Consider the following 17,656-nt stretch of genomic DNA (forward strand, 5'->3'; position numbering starts at 1 on the left):
TCGAAGGAACAGGATGTAGAACGGTGGGTAATGAATACCAGTGTGCCCAAAAATCTGGGGTTATCCGGCCGATAAGATCATTTTCTCCTCTCTCCTCTTAAGGCTCCGATGCTAAATGCGGACCGGCTCCCGGCGGGTGTGGGGCCGGTTACTCGGTACCGAACGGGCTTGACTCGGACCGAGTCCGGCTATTCAAATGCCGAAGCCCATGGAGGGCGCTGATTGGCTGGACGAGGTATGTTCACCACCCAGAAGTAGGTCAAGGGTAGGACCGTAACATTTGTCACAGGTTTAGAGATGGGCTCTATTTTTTTTTTTTTATCTTTCCCTTTTATTTATTCAGTGCGCTCTCCCAGATAACCATGGGCAAACAGGAAAACCCATAAGCCTCACAGGCACGCAAACCTGGCTCCGACCATTGAGAAACCAAATCTGCGTATGATTAGGGTCAAAACAACTTGATGGGTTCAGAGGGATTACTTTATCATATTAGTCGATCGTAAATATCATCAATCTAACATTGATAGACCAATAGGACTTCGAGATTAGACCTGAGGACAACCCTTGACGTTGGCTGATGGAGCCTTTATAGACTGAAAATTCAGTTTAACAACCTTCTGGAAGTAAAACAGTAGGTTCTACTAGGTGGGCTCTTATAGAAAATCTGCACCTCTACCATGAGTGAATCAGCAAAACTACAGTCGTTGTGCTACTTTCTTGTACTTAGATGAGATGCCGCTCCTGCAGGTCGTATGCATGTGCTCCACGTGATGAGTATCTTCCAATCAGCCCGAAATTTAATGTTGGGCATCGTTGCGGTAATATTACTAGAATTTGGCAACACAAAAGATTTCCGATTCAATACAGACGAAACTCCAACATGAATGGCCAGGCATCTCCAGATTGCCCAATATGTCACAGTCCCCTGCCCGATCCAACGCAGGCGCAAAGAAGACGCGATTCTTTCGGTTTCAGCATCTCAGAGCTCAAGCAATCCCATGCGAGAGGATGCGGCTTTTGTGGGATTTTGCTTGAATCCATAAACCGTCAAATCCAAGACAAGATCGGACTAGACTCGGAACGCTATCATCTGCTCCCCTCCAAGGAAAACCAGCGGCGTCACGTTACTCTATATAGTTACGAGAGTCTGCCACATCACGGGCTGGTCTTTTACTTGCTAGACAGTTCGTTTCATGTCCTTTCTGCTCGTAGGCATTGCCTAACGAGAAGCTAGATGCCCAGAATGGCTCGGCTCGGGGTTCCTTGGTGTCTTTGCCGCAAATATACGGCTTCCCTCGAGGTCTCGAGACGCTCCCAGAAGTACCGCCAATGGCTGAGTGCTCAGAAACCTGGGGTTTTATATCTCGCTGCATAGCGGATTATGTTTCAAATCATCCTGAATGCAACAAGAAGCCTTCCGATCCCATGATCGTATTACCCTCTAGGGTTCTCCAACTGGCATCAAATGGAACAGCTACAACAGTCCGTCTCGTCGATCTGGACTCCTCAACACCTGTGAAATACGCAGCGCTTAGCTATTCCTGGGGTTATACACCAACCCGCCCGCCGTTGACAACTACAAGCAAAAGCATTGCCCAGATGCGAAGAGGAATCGACATCTCGCAGTTGCCATCAACTCTGAGGGATGCTTCTATTGTCTGCTCACGCCTTGGAATAGACATGCTATGGATTGATTCCCTTTGCATTATACAAGATGATGCAAACGACTGGAACAAGGAATCTAGGAAAATGGGGGACATATATCAGAATGCTTTTTTCACCATCGTTTCAGCATCATCGCATTCTTGTCACGAAGGTTTCTTGAACAGCATACGACAAGACTCTGTTGCTTTGGCGAGGAGTGGTCCTGGAGGTGCTTGCATCAAAGCGCGCAAATCAGTAGCGCGAGGCCACCATATTCGGTTCAGCGAGTCCTATGGTGAAGAATTTGATCCTATCGACAGCCGCGCATGGACGTTGCAAGAGCGCGTCCTTTCCACCCGGGCCGTCGTCTTCACTGGGGCCGAAGTACAGTGGCAGTGCCGAACTTGCAAGACATGCGAATGCGGTCTTGGGTCAGACGAGACCATTTCCGAGCCCATCAGAGAGCAGCTCGCTGGGGAGAACCCAGGTTGGCACACCACGAGAGCGTGGGAGTCCTTCTTGATTGAGTACACGAAGCGCAACCTTACGATGGAGAAAGACAAGCTTCCTGCGCTGTCAGCGATTGCAAGGCTATTATCGACGACAATTAATTCGGAGTATTTTGCGGGCCTCTGGAGTAATTCATTGGTTAAGGGGATGTGCTGGGCTGTGTTTGACACAGACACGTATTTTCCAACAACTTATATCGCGCCCAGTTTCTCATGGGCATCAGTGGTCGGCCCAGTGAGATACAAGACATATAGCGACGGAGAAAAGACGCGCTGGCTTGCTCGTCCAGTATCACAGCACATCGTTCATCGAACTGATGACGCCTTCGGTGGCGTCTCTAAGGCCTATGTTGATTTAGAAGCTCTTCTGCTTCCAGCCCGACTTTCTAACGTAAAAGGCGGCCAAAGCTTCGAACTGCAGATTGACTGCATCTCAAACATCCGCTATCTTAGGGCAGAGGTAGATGGCCCTATCAAGCGCATCGCCCAAAAGGACGGCTTGAACTCTACTCTTCGGCGGTTTCCCACACCACCGGGTGGATATCAGCCAGGAGAGAATGCCTTTATTGACACTCCTATCCATCTCATGCCACTGTGCGCTGAGGGTTTCGGCCCCGATAAAACCGCAATTTGGTGCCTCTTATTAGGCTCTGTGTCGGATAATGCAGGGTATGAAAGATTGGGCAATGCTACCGTCGATGTCAGGACCGCAATTTCTGACTTTGGTATACTTGAGAAGGAGAAAGAAATTGTCCGCATATTTTAGAGAGGCTAGATTGATTACGGGATGTAACAGACTATATGGATAGCTCTTTGTGGCAGAATGAATAATTGTATTCTAGTCCCCGAGTAAATGCCATGATAAACGTGACTTAACTCCTCAGCACGGCGTACTAAGTTTGGCAGTCTTGGCTAGGAACCAGTGTCTCCCGAAGCCATGCTCCTTTTCGAAACGCAAACAGTTATGATACAACAGGTGGCGGTTAAGCAGAAGCTGCCGTTCCGTTGACATAGAGCGTGTACGATCCCTGCTCGACGTTGGACAAGCTGCCGCTGAAAGAAGTGATGTAGCTGTCGCCGCTCAGGGTCCAGGTACTGGAAGAGTCAACAGCAACAACCAGGCCAGCAGCAGTCGTGCCGTCGGGGTTGACAGCGCCAGTGAGTTGAGAGTTCTTGGCCAGGTTGACCGCGAGTGTGGAAATGGAGTCGGCATAGATGTCGCCGGTGACGGTTTGCTCAGAAAGGTTCAAGGTGGCGTTGCCGCCGTTCGAGCCAACGCTTCCCCAGCCGTTGGATGCATCGTTGCCAGAGACGTTGAAGAGGTAGTTGCTGTCACTGCTCAAGGTGAGCTCGGCACCAATGAGGGTGACAGAGGCGGCCGTGTTGGTGACATAGAACATGCAGCCGCTGAAACCCTCCATGGAGCCTCCGTTCATCACAAACTCGGCAAGTCCCTCCTCGGCATCGCCCGACATGCTCTGGTATAGCATCACGTTGTGTAGCTCCTGAGTTCCTGACACGCCCATGTTTCCAGACACAGTGCAGTTGTTGATGGTAAGCTCGTTGAGACCCTCGATGACGAGAGCCTCAGATCCAGAGGCCGTCAAAATAGCATTGCTGACGGTCAGGTTGGCCGTCGAATAAACGGCAGGGGCGCCCTGAGGACCCGAGGAGCGATAAACACCTCCATCGACAACCAATTTACCACCTCCACGGTCGCTGCGAATAGCGGCCTTGTTGTTAGAGTCAATGGTCAAGTCCGAGGCGTACATGGTGCCACCGCCAGCAACCTCAATGCCACCCGAGTTGCCGCCTTCAACATTGATCTTGGTGCCGCTGATGTAGATAGTAGCGTTGCCGTAGGCAAAGACGCCGTCAGACCCCTGGCCAACGTCGTCGACAGAACCACCAGTAATGTTGAGAACCGAGTTTCCAACAACGAGAACGGCAGCGTTGAGACCGTAAAAGCTGCTAGCATCATCGTTGGAGGTGTTGCCCGACTTGATGACAGTCACATCAACCAGGGAAGCGCTGACAGTATTGTTCGCGACAAAGACGCTAGTGTCGTTGTCGCTGCAGGAGTAGGTGCCTCCTTCAACAACTTGGCCATCGGTCAAGTCGTATAGGCCTTTGCCGCTGTTGACGGTGGAGGATCCTCCATTGCCTCCAGGGGGGCTGCCGCCAGGAGCTGACGGGGGTGCGGAGGTTTGAGCGGTGGCAGCGCCAACCATCAGTCCAAGACCTGCTTTGACGAGGGCGCGCATGTTGTTATTTCGGGTAGAGTGAAGATATATGTGAGAAAGATGTGAAGTGTTGTAAGAGTTGCTGTGTAAACTGAGCTTGAGATTAACACTGAGAATAGTTTGGGAACGCCTTCTTTATAGTCTTTTAACATAGGATTAGCACACGCGTTCGTCGCTATATCTAAGCATGTTTCTGCCATAGTAGGTTTGCATATAGTGATGATATCCCCACCCGCATCGTGCCACTAGGCTTGTGTTGAGCCAACCCACATCCCGACGAATCAGTAGCTTTTGCGTAAGCTATGCTTAACCTCAACTTAAAGCGAGCCAAAAAGACGCGTCACTGCCGAAGCCAGTATTCGAAACGTCAAGGGTGTGAAACTCGTTGTTTCGGGACGGCGCGAGGTGGTGTAAACAATAGAAAGGGGAACCAACATGTGGTTCGACCAGGAGCAGGGTTCATAAAATGGAGAGATTTTAACCAGCCATCATTCAGACAAGACATATGAGAATAAACTTCGCTTCCTTTGTATAGCCTAGGATAGTGATAGTTTTAGGCTCGAGTCAAGAGGGTATCATGCCTTTCCATTAATAAACTCAAATCAGGGTCAAAGTCCTCCTCTCACATCATTCAACAATATCAACACATTTCTTCTCTGCCTTTGTATCCGAGCCGGCAATAACGAAAACACCCGCTCGTCTATACACGCCATCTCCTGTCCCTTCTACAGGATAGATGATCAGGCCCTCTTTCTGTACCCATGCAGTTTCAGTTCGGGTACTTGAGGTTAGCAGCAAGCCAAGTTTCTCCATTTCGACTATTCACCAAGGGCAGATGTCTTCCATTACCATACTAACACCGTGCATACCAACAAGTACTACTTGTCAACTATTATTCCCTTTAGGCTTAATACAATAAGAAACTCGAGGCGACTAGTGCAATAAACAAAGCAAAGGTACCGTCAAGCCCTAGTCTCTCAGCAGCATTGGGATTCACACTTCCCTCGGTGACATTACTAGCCCGCAAACACAACAAAGAAGCAACCGGCATCTCTTCTGGAGTTCTCCACTCGGTGGGATCGCGGCGACCCCAGTTGACTATAACAGTCCAGATACCACGCACCGCATTATCATAAGCCTCGTCCTCATCTGCTCCCAGGCCGTTAGGGCCGGGGCGTACGGCTATCAGTGGCTTGCCATCAAGCAAACTGAGGTTTGCGCCCACTATTACTATGAATCAGTCACGGTGAAATTGATCAAGGGTTGGAAACTCACATGAAAAGCCGTACGTGTTGGCGTCGTCACTAAAGTAGTCCTCGCATTGTTCAGGAATATCGGGCAAAAGCCCGCATCCATTATTGTTCGTACTATTCCAAAAATAGCCATTCCCCTCTCTGTCTAGAGCTTCGATGCAATCGTCGGAGAGAAATGAACTGCAAGAGCCGTCGTCATCCTGGCCGTCATCGATAGCGTCGTCATCCAGCGCCTTGGGTGTCCAGAAGGCGACGCACACATGCCAGTCGGATTCGTTAGAACGGCGGCTATCGTTTATCGCAGGCAGTTTCATATCTTCAGGTGCCGTGATACTGATGCTGGTTCCTGGGTAGTTGTGGTCTTCGTCTCCAGTGACGTTGGCGGCCACTGCAATAGTTGCTTTCCAGCCACCCACCGTCTCCTTGGGCGGGAAGGGCCCCGAGACATTATAGGCGTCAAAAGTGTAGGTGCCGGTAGCATTGGGCTTTTTGAATTGAGACTCCCACTCCTCCGCACTCATATCATTTGGGGGCCCGGCTACACCAACATCGCCATCATAGGCGGCGGTTGAGGGTAGAAGGGTGAGCACCCAAATTGTGAGCGCTGAAGTTGTCTTCATGTTGGATGTCTGGTGGATAGTAGATCGACTAAGGGGGAAGTAAGCTTAAACTAGGTATAACTTTCTTTATTTTTTTATGGGCTTGGTCCTTGTTTATATGCAACATTGGACGCCGTTCAGTCAAGGCAGATTGGCACAGCCAGCGACTAAGTCCAAGAGCAAGGCAGCACTGAATCCTCCGACAATCGACTCCCTTTTTAGGTTATCAATCCTCCGACTAGCAACCCATAAAGTCCAATCAGATGTTTAGTTGGCTGCTTGACAGGGTGGCCTTGTATGGGGACGGATTTGCTGACCGCTGTGACGTCGAGGAGGTAATAGAGACGGTAAGGATTGTCGTCGTAGGATTGGCCGCGGTCCACATCTTGGGCTAGCTGATGCTGATCATGACGTTTCAGGGTTGAAATTCTCGGCGATAATCAGGGCATCGCCGACCAACACATTTCATTCACCACATGGCACAGCTCGGAGGTTACTCGATTCGCAACAACAAGCTAGCCGATGCAACGTCCTTTGGTGCAGTCTGTCTCATGATCCGAACTCCGTACGTCATTTACACTTCTCAGATAGATTGAAAAGAAGCACAGTTTTGATTGATGTCAAATAGCAGCTAATCTTGAAGCCTAGTGAAACAGTCAAAACTCCGCTATCGTACGCAAGAGACAAGTGCCCGTCACTGTACACTTCTAAATGCCTCACTAACCTAAATCTCGACATAACTTAAACCAGGATTAGGCAAATCAAAGCATTGAGCCACATCTATGGAGATAGATGAGAAGCGACATCTTCCTCATCATCCTCATCGCTGTCTTCATTTTCATTATCCGCCTTTTTACCACCAGCGCTTCCTGTTGGCTTCGCGTCGGCACTAGCCACTATGACAGTGTGTCCTATCCCCCCAAGAGTCCATGAGAATGTCTCGCCGCTAAGAGGACTTGTAATACTACCATAAAAGTTTAAAATTGTCATCTCGGTTCCATTCTTAGAAATCTCGCCCAACGCATAAAACTTTACCAAATTATCTATGCTAGGTAGTGGAAATCCGAGATCCCCAATGCAGGAGATGTCGTCCATGTATTTTCCGCACGTCGGGAAGTTATCCAAGGGGACGAGATTGTACCAGTTGTCGACACCAATCAGAGACGGGTTCATATCTGGGCACACATTCCAATTACTGGTACATCAGCATTACGAAACGTAGCCATAGACCGCGGGAACTAGTAAGGGCCTTACATAGAAAGACCACTAGTTTGATAACACAAACAAGTCTCTCAGGTTAGAGGGGTTAACGGGCAACATGGCCGGTCAGAGAAGACTGTGGAAGATAGGTAGGTCTGTAACTACAATGAAGAACAGCAGTATACTATCCATTACCCCAAGCTTACTAGTTATTCCCATATCTCATTAGAGGTTAAAAGAAACCCAGGCATAATGCCTGCGCTATCTCCCTAAAGCGAGGGTAGACTGCCTTTTGTTCCCTTCTTCTAGCTTTCTCCTTTGATCCTTCTTTTTGTCCCTTGGGCAATTGTCACTGTACCTCAACTCGACTTTTTGAATCCTTGTTTGGAAATTGATCGCGTGGCCATTCATGCTCCTCTCCTCTCGTCAGATTGGCCAGGAGCTACCCATGCAGAACCGCTCCTAGTGGAATTATTTCCCATGTGATCATACCCAGGCGGCGACTAAAGAAAGTTTCAGTTACCAATTCTTAGGTGCCTCGATCTGAAGATACCAGGCGGGAAGCTCCTATGTGCAGTCAATAGCATGTCACACACTCATTTGTCACACTTTCCATCAAGCAACGTGCAACTGTCTCACCTTAATTAGTCCGCAGCTGCTTGTCTCCGAAGTGGCTGGGTTCTCGAACATTTTACTAAAGTGCAGGTACGTAGCCTCGCAAGCTAGGTGATTCCAGGAGGCGACCTCAGAAAGGAAATCCGTCTTGCAACGTTTGAAGCTAGGTCGGACTTGGCATCTGTTCCTGGAGGGTGGGATTCCTTAAAATGCCCCATGTCTGATCGCCAGCCGTCGAAAATTCCAGCCTCATGATTGGCTTTTCATGTTCTGGCGCAGGGATAGCTCAAACGCTGCCGAAACAGCACCTCTTTGGCCCAGAAAGTTGCCCTGCGGCATATTGCTCGCTCGATACCATCAATTCGAGATACATGGCCCCTATTTGACATGAAACCTATGACAATTGGCATCCATATTCCCCACACGGGATCCATGTCTTTGTGGGGTACGGGCTGAAAGATCCGGGATCGACGCCAATAGTTCAGGCGGAGCATTTTAAACCCTGAAGGCGATCAAAGCGCTGTCATGATTCTCTATCAACGTTCAGCCCAGCAACGTCACCGGTGTCACCAACCAGCCTTCTAGAGTCTCCAACTCTGACCGCTAACTTATTACACCGGCACTTCAAACACTCATGAATCGCGGACCGTGAATACAGACTCGTTAGACCGTCCAGATGCGTCAATGTTCGCCTCACGTTGTCGATTTGACTTTGAAGCTCCGGCAGCCACATGCAACGACCTACCTAGTTGGGTGTAGCCATCCCGCAAACCTACCAGTCTCGCTGACTCGAACCACCTCGGTCCAGTTGTAACGGCAGACAGAGTGGCAAGTCCAGGCGACTCCACGGCAATCAAACGACTCGTCCGGGGTGCAGAGACGCCATCCCGTTACTGGCCAGAGGGCCTGGCTACGCCCCTTCGGACAGGGCTCAGCCGCCAATTACAGGCCCGATCGACGACAAGACGAGGGACGTTTAACGGCTGGTCGGTACTCTTCATTAAAACCATCACCGCCGCCACATTATCACCATGTGATTTTGCCCTGCAATCCCTCAAACTCACCCGACAACCACTCATTGCAGTTCCACCAAGGCGACGTGAAACTTCATCAACTGGTGTTTTTGAACACCAAAGATGGGGTAAATATGCATCTTTATATCCTCTTCCTCGTCGCCGTCTTCCTGGGACCATGCCTCGGTGAAGAGTCCCCATCAGAAATTGTCGCAAGGCTTCCGTCTTGTGCGGTGAGTCCCATCTGCTTTTCAGCTCCCCACTTGTTCTCTCGTCCTGTCAACTAACGATGGATACTCTGTTTAAAGCCCCCTTGTCTCTATGGAGCCCTTGCAAACTCGACGTGCGATATCACCGATCTGTCGTGCATGTGCACCAACCAACCGTTCCAAGATGATGCCAAAATCTGCATCAAGAGTGCATGTTCTTTCTCGGATGCACTCTGTGCGCACTCCCTCCATCTACCTCTCCCTCTCTCCACGCTGGGAACCGAACTAATGATTTCATACTGCAGTCGTCAAGAACGTGACCGAGACAGCCTGCGGAGCCCCCGTCCGAGACAAATCGAACCGATTCAATGCCACGATTATTCCTCTAGGCGCCATCGCAATCTTCGTCACCATGTCACGACTGGTTTTCAAACTCTTTTTCAGTCGAACACAAGCCCTCAGCCCCAACGATTGGGCAATCGCCGCGACATTGGCCATCTCAGTGTCGGGTCTGGTGATAGGCATCAAGTGTCTAACAGTCCATGGGCTGGGCAGAGATATCTGGACACTGACGACTCACGAAATATCAAAATTCGCTCTGTACTTCTATGTAATGACCATTCTGTACTTCATGGCCATGTCTTTTATCAAGCTCAGCCTGTCGCTCTTCTACCTCAACATCTTTTTCGACAACATCAGTCCGTATATCCTCTGGGGGACGGTCGCGTTCAACGCACTATACGGTATTGCATTCTTGTTTGCAGCGATATTCCAGTGCGCGCCGGTGGACTACTACTGGACACAATACCTGGGGGGATACAGTGGCACGTGTGTCGACATAAATGCTCTGGGATGGGTCAACGCCGCAACCGGCGTCGCAGTCGATATCTGGATGATCGCCATGCCCCTGAGCCAAGTCATTCATCTGAGACTACATTGGAAGAAGAAGGTTGGCGTGGTAATCATGTTTTTACTTGGGACATTGTGCGTATACCATGCCACCTTTTGAGGCTCGTGACGTTGCTAACCAAGGCTTACAGTGTCACGGTGGTTTCCATCCTTCGTCTTCAATCGTTGCTTCACTTCGCCAACTCCAATAATCCGACCTGGGACCAATGGTTTGTTGCGTTTTGGTCTATAATCGAAGTCAACGTCGGCATGATATGCACTTGCCTCCCTACCCTTCGCTTGATCTTGGTTCGCTTGTGTCCCAATATCTTCGGGACGGCGGACTCAGCAAAGTACGGGCAAGAGATTGTAAATCAAAGTATGAATTCGCCCTGGATGAGAAGGAGGGACCCAGAGGCGGTCGACTTGCACAGCATCGAGGCCGGCGATAAGTATCCTTGATCATCGCAATACCCCCTCCTTTAATACCATCACTTCACAGCCAGTCCGCACATATCAAGACCCAATTACTTTTATCACCTCCACTGCTCGGAGATTCCCTCAATTCGCATCATGCTGAGCTATAAACACTAATACTCATCACTGCCATTCGGCTCGACAGGACTTGCACACATGCAAGTGAAATGGGCCGAGTTGAACACAACTCTATGAAGCCACATACATATACGAAGTTAGTGGCATCAACTGAGAATCTTCAGATATGGAGGACAGCGGGGAAAGCCGTGTTGTGGGCGATGCCCATCACAGACCAACATCTTAACAGAGCGTTGACTGAAGATTTTTGTGGCAATTTCGAACGAGCTACCACGAAACGAGAGCGAGATCGCCTCTTGTCCCGGAACCGTATATGAACAGCCATCGGCCATAGTCGAGCGAGCGTGCACGACACGCCGATAGGAAGTGGGCTGTACATGAGGTTCGTCCGTCCGATAAGTCGAACTAGACACATAGCTAGGGAGAAGGAATAGGATGATACTCTTAAGAAGGCACCTTGGGCTATCTACATACAGCAGAATTATTCAATATGATCATATTCTACCAGAGTAGACTTGCTTCGTGACGCTATGGTCGACGAGTACGTTGGAGTATCAACCATGAGCAATCTTCTTGATAACAGGCCCCGCAGAACCCAAAGCCGGCGACGCAACATAAGAACCCTGTCAAATAATCAGACACCTCCAATTTCGCCTCGGCCAATGTTAGCCTACCGTAGAATTTGTTCTCATGCTGTCAATTTGGAGGAGGCTTTAAAAAAAACATCCGTAAGAGAGCACCAACGGGTGACTGCAAGACAGTCCATGGCACCAACACCTGACTCAAGCGGTGATAGAGGTACAGCGGTCCCGAATTATGCACCAAGAAAAGTTGCTACTTCAGTCGGCTACAATTGTAGAAGTGCTTTCTGAAAACATGAGATAATCTGAAAGTTGTCCTATCTGCCTCGGTCTGCCTGTCCCATGATACTTGGTTCTTCGCTGGCCTCGGCATGCGGACCGAGCTGCGGGGCACGCACCTGCGCCAGACTTCCAGCTAACCCTTGCGGCTTCAGACAGATCAATAGGACTATCTTCGATCAAGATCCAACTACATTTGAGGATACCAGAGTGATCAATAATTCTTGACAAGTCTTTCGGCTTTATGTTTCTTCCAGTTGAGAATAACTAATGCCACTCTCCGGAGCTCTTGTTCATCCAACCGGCCTCCTCGGGAGCGGCCCCACTTTCGGTCCGCGCCGGTGCGAAAGCAGAGCGGACCTTGAAAGCCGCTCCGATCGAGAAATGTCCAAGCCGAATGCCGGTGGATTAACTCACTTCCTTTCTTAAAAGCTCAATCACCTCTGATTTGCCGAGAACCACCAAATCTCCAACAACTCGAGCCTACACATCGCCATGGAGAGTAGCGCATATCCAACAAGAAGCCCTCTGTGGGTAGCTCCTCTACCTTTGCAAGACGGCACCAGACGGATTAATAGCGTTCTCATTGCGAATCGGGGCGAGATTGCTTGCCGAGTTATTGCGACGTGCCGAAAGCTCCAGGTCAAGTCTATCGCGATTTATGCCGACGAGTAAGTGTAGCCATGACAGTCAGTACCCAAGCCTAACCTTTTCCCAGAGATGCTGTCTCCAGGCACGTGTCAGAAGCCGATGAAGCCATCAACCTTGGCTCAATGGATAATACAGACGGCAATCCTTTCTTGAACATTCAGCTCCTCGTCGATACCGCCCTCAATGCTGGAGCCGACGCCATCCACCCTGGATACGGATACTTGAGCGAAAATTCCCGGTTTGCAGACGCAGTTCGAGCTGCGGGAATGATCTTCATCGGACCCAGTTCATCAGCTATCAACACCTTGGGAGACAAGCGAGAAGCCAAAGAGTACCTCAGCGAACATGAGCCCAGTGTTCCTTTGATCCCCGGGTTTACGGGCTCTTCTAGTGGAATCCAGCTCGAAGACTTGCAAGTTCAGGCTGAGAGGATTGGTCTTCCCGTCATGATCAAGGCATCAGCTGGAGGTGGCGGAAAAGGACTGCGCATTGTCAGAGACATGTCGGCCCTAGAATCAGAATTCAACAGAGCCCAGTCCGAGGCGCAGCGATCTTTTGGTTTGAGCGACTGCATCATGGAAAAGTACATCGAAGCAGGAAAACACGTCGAAGTCCAGATCATGGGCGACAGCCACGGAAAGGTCATCTCGTTGTGGGAACGGGACTGCTCAGTTCAGCGCAGGCATCAGAAAGTTGTTGAGGAGTCACCCTGTCCTTGGCTCAATCAGTCGCAGAGGGAAGCCATGTGCGCTGAAGCTGTCAAGATTGGAGAACTGCTGAAATACGAAGGAGCTGGAACTGTCGAGTTCATTCTCGATGTTGCGACCGGAAACTTTTACTTCCTCGAGGTCAACGCCCGCCTACAAGTCGAACACCCCATCACAGAGGAATGCACCGGCCTCGATCTCGTTTCCCTGCAACTCTTTGTAGCTTCTGGTGGAAGTTTGGAGAGTGTCTCTCATCTCCAGACCATCCCTCAGAAAGGACATGCCATCGAGTGCAGACTCTGCGCAGAAGATCCCCAACGCGACTTTGCCCCCCAACACGGTCTTATCCGCGTATGGGCCCCTTCGACAATCGAGAGTCGAGAGAATGTGCGCTTCGAGACGGCCATTGAGAGTGGAGCCAGGGTTTCCATCTACTTTGACTCAATGATAGCCAAGATTGTGGTCTGGGCTCCCACACGATCCATGGCTATTCAGAGAATGGCACGCATTCTATCAGACACGGTTTGCATGGGAGTCTCAACAAATCAGCACTTTCTTCAAGCCTGTCTTCTCCACGAAGGGTTTCGACGGGTGGACTACACGACCTCATTCATCCCGACCAACCTCGAGTCGCTTCTCAAGAGTCCTACCTCGGTGAATGGACAGATTCCAATGGACCTCTACTCCATCATCCCGAGTCTATTCCTCAGAAAGCTCCGGGACGAACACAAATCACGGAGCACGTTTAAAAACGTCCGGTTGGGCTTTCGAAACCAGCGATTCGACAAGATCAACACGCCCTGTGATGTTGTGACAAGGTTTGATGCTGTCAAGGGAACGACTGTAGATGCACGCGTTTCTCGCCTTCTTCTTTATTCCAAGGCCGCATCAAATGATTTCATTATCGAGACTGCACCTGTGCCCTCTGGGGCTCTCGACGCTGAGGAGGGCGCGAATGGTGCAGCGGTTGTCACAAAGGCCTATAATGCACTGAGTGCATCTCTCCGAGCTGAGACTCTTCCCAACTCCGAGACCTTCTCTATCAAGATTCATTCCCTTCAAATTCGACGGTTGGACTTTGGCAACGGTTCAGGTTGCGAAATGGGCCGCATCGAAGTGACTATTGGCAGGAACAAGATCCTCGGCTTCGTGGCGACAGGGAATCATATTTCCAACGAGTCAGATACAGGAGACTTTACAAGAGTCTTCTGCCACTTCCCCGCGATTGGAACACCTCTCGAGTACCACTGTTACTCTGTCCTGTCATACTACGAAAGCCAGCGCGTCGCCATCGCCGGAGGACCAGCCAGCACGGGCAGCATCAACGCCCCAATGCCTTGCAAGGTTCTTCAGGTATTGAAAAGGCCTGGAGATGATGTCAAGACGGGAGAGATTGTCATGATTATTGAGAGTATGAAGATGGAAATTACTATTGCTGCTTCCAAGGATGGCAAGTTTGAGTCGAATGTTAAGGAAGGCGAGGCTGTGAATGAGGGTGTTAAGCTGTGTAGTTTCAACTAGGAAGGATAGACTATGTATTCATTCAGTTGATTTTCAATAGAGGTATAGTAACCGATAACTTATAGGCTTCATCTTCGTCGGTGTGACCACAACTGATGCCGAGTGACACTGCATCGACGCATCATTATATCCACGTTATCCCCGGATCTCGGCTCCCCCGCTCCCGAGAGCCGACGCTCCGACAGTAACAAGAAAAGACACCCCCTCTCAATCACCGGCTCCGATCCCTCCTCATCCACTCACAGCATGGAGTCCAACCAGCAGCAGCAGCAAGATTACCAGGACCTGCCCCGGCGACGTCAACAGCGCAAGGCCTGCGATGTTTGTCGTCGCCGCAAGGTCCGATGTGACATTGTGCTACGTCCCGAAGGCCCCTGCTCCGTCTGTGAAAAGTCAGGCTTGGAGTGTCGGTAAGTCGTCTTTTCCGCACAGACTCCCAACAACAACACTTGGGATCATCATTTTTTGCTCTTTCTCAATAAACTAACAAAAACTAGTTCAACGGCGAAATGGGCAACACCCCGTCGTGGATCTACTGCTCCGAGACGTACTCGCGAAGGCAGCTCTCCCCGGGCATCTCTACCGGAACCGGAACTCGGAGCCGATGAGTCCACAGACAATCATCTCTCACTTCTCGGACCCGGGGGTCCCTCGCCAACACAGGGCAAGAATTCAGAAGATGCATCCAATTCCAATGGTCAGGAGCAGCTTGCCCGTGAGGGTCTTGCACGTTTCTTTAAGCACGGCATTGGTGCTGCCGCCTGGGCTGTCTTTGCCTCCACAAAGAGCTTCCGCATAGCATATGTGGGCACGGCAGTATCCAACCTCGTCCACTTGGTAGATCTACACCGTTCATTCCGTCAACCATATTCTTCAATCCGCGGTGGTAGAAATCGACCACTCTCAGAAAACACTGGCCCTGAAACGAATGCCTCACTCGAGGGGCCGCCGCAAGAGGGAAGTTCTGCCAGTGACCAGTGGGGTGGTGGAAAACCTCTTCACTATCCTTATCCTCCTATCCGACAGATCAAGTCATGGAAACCTTCAGCAGATATCTGGGGGACGACAACGCAAGATCTGGCAACCGAGGTAGCATCCTTTCCTGCGCAACAGGTCCGAGATGCTCTTGTGTTGGCCTACTTTGAACATATTCACCCTTTTCTTCCCATCGTCTCAATGCCCGAGTTTATAGCCAGCTACCGCACACCAGACAAACCTCCGCCGTTGCTACTGTTCCAAGCTGTTCTTATGGCTGGAGCACATGCATGCTCTCATCCTCTTGTGGCCAATAATCGCCATGCAGTCAAACATATTCTGTTCCGACGTGCCAGCATGTTGTACCACATGAGGCATGAAACGGACAGAATACATCTCTTACAAGCCGCCGCCTTGTTCACCTGGCATGTTGGAGATGGAGACACTGTCGCCGGCGGGCCATGGTATTGGTCAGGAATTGCGGTGCGCATTGGCTGCGGCCTTGGTGCTCATCGACGAAGCTCCCAACTTCCGGCGATAGAAATGTCGCAGTTTAGACGGTGTTGGTGGTCAGTGTTTGTATGCGAAGTCTTTTCAGCACTCGAGACTGGAAGGCCGTGTGCTGTTCGAGCCGAGGATATAGATCAGCAGCCTCTTTGCGACGACGATATAACCGACACTCCGGGTACAGCCATGTCGTCGAATGATCCCCCCGAGGTCCGCCCTGATTTCCTCAACCGCCTTGTTGAGTTGGCTTATATCGGTCTGGACATCATCTCTCTCAATTCGCCTTCAAAAGACCGTCACATAGACGTCAATTCGATTGATGCCAGGCTTGGCCTTTGGTCTCTACACTCTGGCATCTCTTCAGTTGCCGACGACGATGACGCCTGGGCCTGTCATCTCCGCATGCACTATAACCTCATTCTTTTACACCTTCACCGGAACCTGTACGAGCCAAGCAGCCAATCAATTTGTTCAGCTGCTGCCCAAGCTATTGTCACATCCCTCGAACAGTTGAGTTCCCGTGACGAGCTCCGCCAATGTCACTTCACTGCCGTGGGTGCCGTGACAGCAGCAGGCATACAATTTGCCGCCGAGATCCGCACCGCTGTCGCTTCGCAAACCTTTTTAGTCGCCATCAATGCCCTGGAAAGGTTAGCTCGGTTACTCAGGTCAGCTATGCTGTTGGCACAATACTGGCCGAATGCAGAAGCTGTGCATAGCGTGTTTGAGGAACTCCACCGCGAATATCAGACGCTTGTGACTCAACATCTGCAGGGCGAGCAGGTCATGGTGCCGGAGAGTCCGCCGGACTGGAATAGGTTACTAGGAGGTGAGGGATTGCAGCCGTTTACAAACTTTGCTTCGGATCAGGACTGGATGAATATCAGCAGCTGGGCGGACTTGTTGTAGCCGACTCGTTGATTAATTCGTATCAGAGAGCTACTCCAAGTATCTAATTCATAATCAATCAGGCTTCTTTACCTGGGTTTTTTCCGGTGTCATCTTCCGTGGTAAACTATCGGCATACACGCAGTCATACATAATGATATCGGTGTAAAACCTCGGCGGCGAAAGCACCTAGCTTGCCGAGATGTTCAGATGGTCCCGTTTTGGCTTGAAGAGGGGCGAAGATCATGCAACTCTAACCTGGTTCAAGTGCATCGCAAGGGGTTGCAATCCTACATGGGGTTGCTGTAAGTCGAGTCACATGACGGAAGGCGTCAGGTGCAGAATCTTGCATTTAATCTATGGAGGATGGTTTAGCACGTGCAAAAGTATTCATGTTTCTATTTTGTCTCAGTAAAACTAAAATTCAGTGTTTAGAGTGGCTTATGAAGGATAATTGTGATGTTGTCTGGATGCTCCAAACATGCACTTTTCTCTTCTCTCACTCAGATGCAAAAGGCCAATTGCTTCTTGTTCCATAATTAGTTTACTTCAGAAAAGCTCTGACGAAATCATTCACCATTCCACTGATAAAGAGATAACGCAGCGCAGCCCAAAAGAAAAGAAACTGGACCATGGCAACCAATACAGGGACAGCATTTAAGTGAAGCGAAAGAAGTTGGCTGACAGTCAGCGCGACTGAAACAGCATTCCACGAAACATGGTGCCACTCTTGACTCACCGGTCCTGGAAATAACAAAGGGAAAAAAAAAGTCGAAAAATGATATCGCTAAAGGGCCTCAAATCGCCAGACCCAAGGGC

The 17,656-nt window shown here is 50.2% G+C and overlaps 7 protein-coding genes across 7 annotated transcripts; 4 read left to right on the forward strand and 3 right to left on the reverse strand.

Annotated features, from left to right (window-relative positions):
• Positions 1–880: 880 nt before the first annotated feature.
• NECHADRAFT_75851 (uncharacterized protein) lies at positions 881–2,919 on the forward strand (the record flags this gene model as incomplete). The annotated part of the gene is made up of 2 exons (XM_003045670.1): positions 881–1,184; positions 1,235–2,919. 2 exons carry the CDS (start codon positions 881–883, stop codon positions 2,917–2,919), a joined length of 1,989 nt encoding a protein of 662 aa, XP_003045716.1.
• A 217-nt stretch (positions 2,920–3,136) lies between these two features.
• On the reverse strand, positions 3,137–4,417 carry NECHADRAFT_75852 (uncharacterized protein; the record flags this gene model as incomplete). The annotated part of the gene is made up of 1 exon (XM_003046240.1): positions 3,137–4,417. One exon carries the CDS (start codon positions 4,415–4,417, stop codon positions 3,137–3,139), a length of 1,281 nt encoding a protein of 426 aa, XP_003046286.1.
• An 802-nt stretch (positions 4,418–5,219) lies between these two features.
• NECHADRAFT_103297 (uncharacterized protein) lies at positions 5,220–6,262 on the reverse strand. Its single transcript, XM_003046241.1, has 2 exons — positions 5,672–6,262; positions 5,220–5,620 (listed from the first exon to the last, which is right to left on the reverse strand). The coding sequence occupies exons 1-2, from the start codon at positions 6,168–6,170 to the stop codon at positions 5,304–5,306; spliced, it is 816 nt and encodes a 271-aa protein (XP_003046287.1). The 5' UTR covers positions 6,171–6,262; the 3' UTR covers positions 5,220–5,303.
• A 766-nt stretch (positions 6,263–7,028) lies between these two features.
• NECHADRAFT_75854 (uncharacterized protein) lies at positions 7,029–8,138 on the reverse strand (the record flags this gene model as incomplete). Its single annotated transcript, XM_003046242.1, has 4 exons — positions 7,029–7,423; positions 7,560–7,609; positions 7,972–8,015; positions 8,088–8,138. 4 exons carry the CDS (start codon positions 8,136–8,138, stop codon positions 7,029–7,031), a joined length of 540 nt encoding a protein of 179 aa, XP_003046288.1.
• Positions 8,139–9,390: 1,252 nt separating this feature from the next.
• NECHADRAFT_3203 (uncharacterized protein) lies at positions 9,391–10,512 on the forward strand (the record flags this gene model as incomplete). The annotated part of the gene is made up of 3 exons (XM_003045671.1): positions 9,391–9,520; positions 9,591–10,269; positions 10,326–10,512. Coding segments are annotated over 3 exons (996 nt in total), but the record flags the coding sequence as incomplete, so codon positions are not given.
• Positions 10,513–12,083: 1,571 nt separating this feature from the next.
• NECHADRAFT_34114 (uncharacterized protein) lies at positions 12,084–13,594 on the forward strand (the record flags this gene model as incomplete). The annotated part of the gene is made up of 2 exons (XM_003045672.1): positions 12,084–12,259; positions 12,307–13,594. Coding segments are annotated over 2 exons (1,464 nt in total), but the record flags the coding sequence as incomplete, so codon positions are not given.
• A 1,119-nt stretch (positions 13,595–14,713) lies between these two features.
• On the forward strand, positions 14,714–17,498 carry NECHADRAFT_75857 (uncharacterized protein; the record flags this gene model as incomplete). Its single annotated transcript, XM_003045673.1, has 4 exons — positions 14,714–14,877; positions 14,965–16,778; positions 17,106–17,142; positions 17,381–17,498. 4 exons carry the CDS (start codon positions 14,714–14,716, stop codon positions 17,496–17,498), a joined length of 2,133 nt encoding a protein of 710 aa, XP_003045719.1.
• Positions 17,499–17,656: the final 158 nt, after the last annotated feature.

This window comes from Fusarium vanettenii, assembly GCF_000151355.1.
Source record: "Fusarium vanettenii 77-13-4 chromosome 2 genomic scaffold NECHAsca_18_chr2_1_0, whole genome shotgun sequence".
Classification (NCBI taxonomy): domain Eukaryota; kingdom Fungi; phylum Ascomycota; class Sordariomycetes; order Hypocreales; family Nectriaceae; genus Fusarium; species Fusarium vanettenii.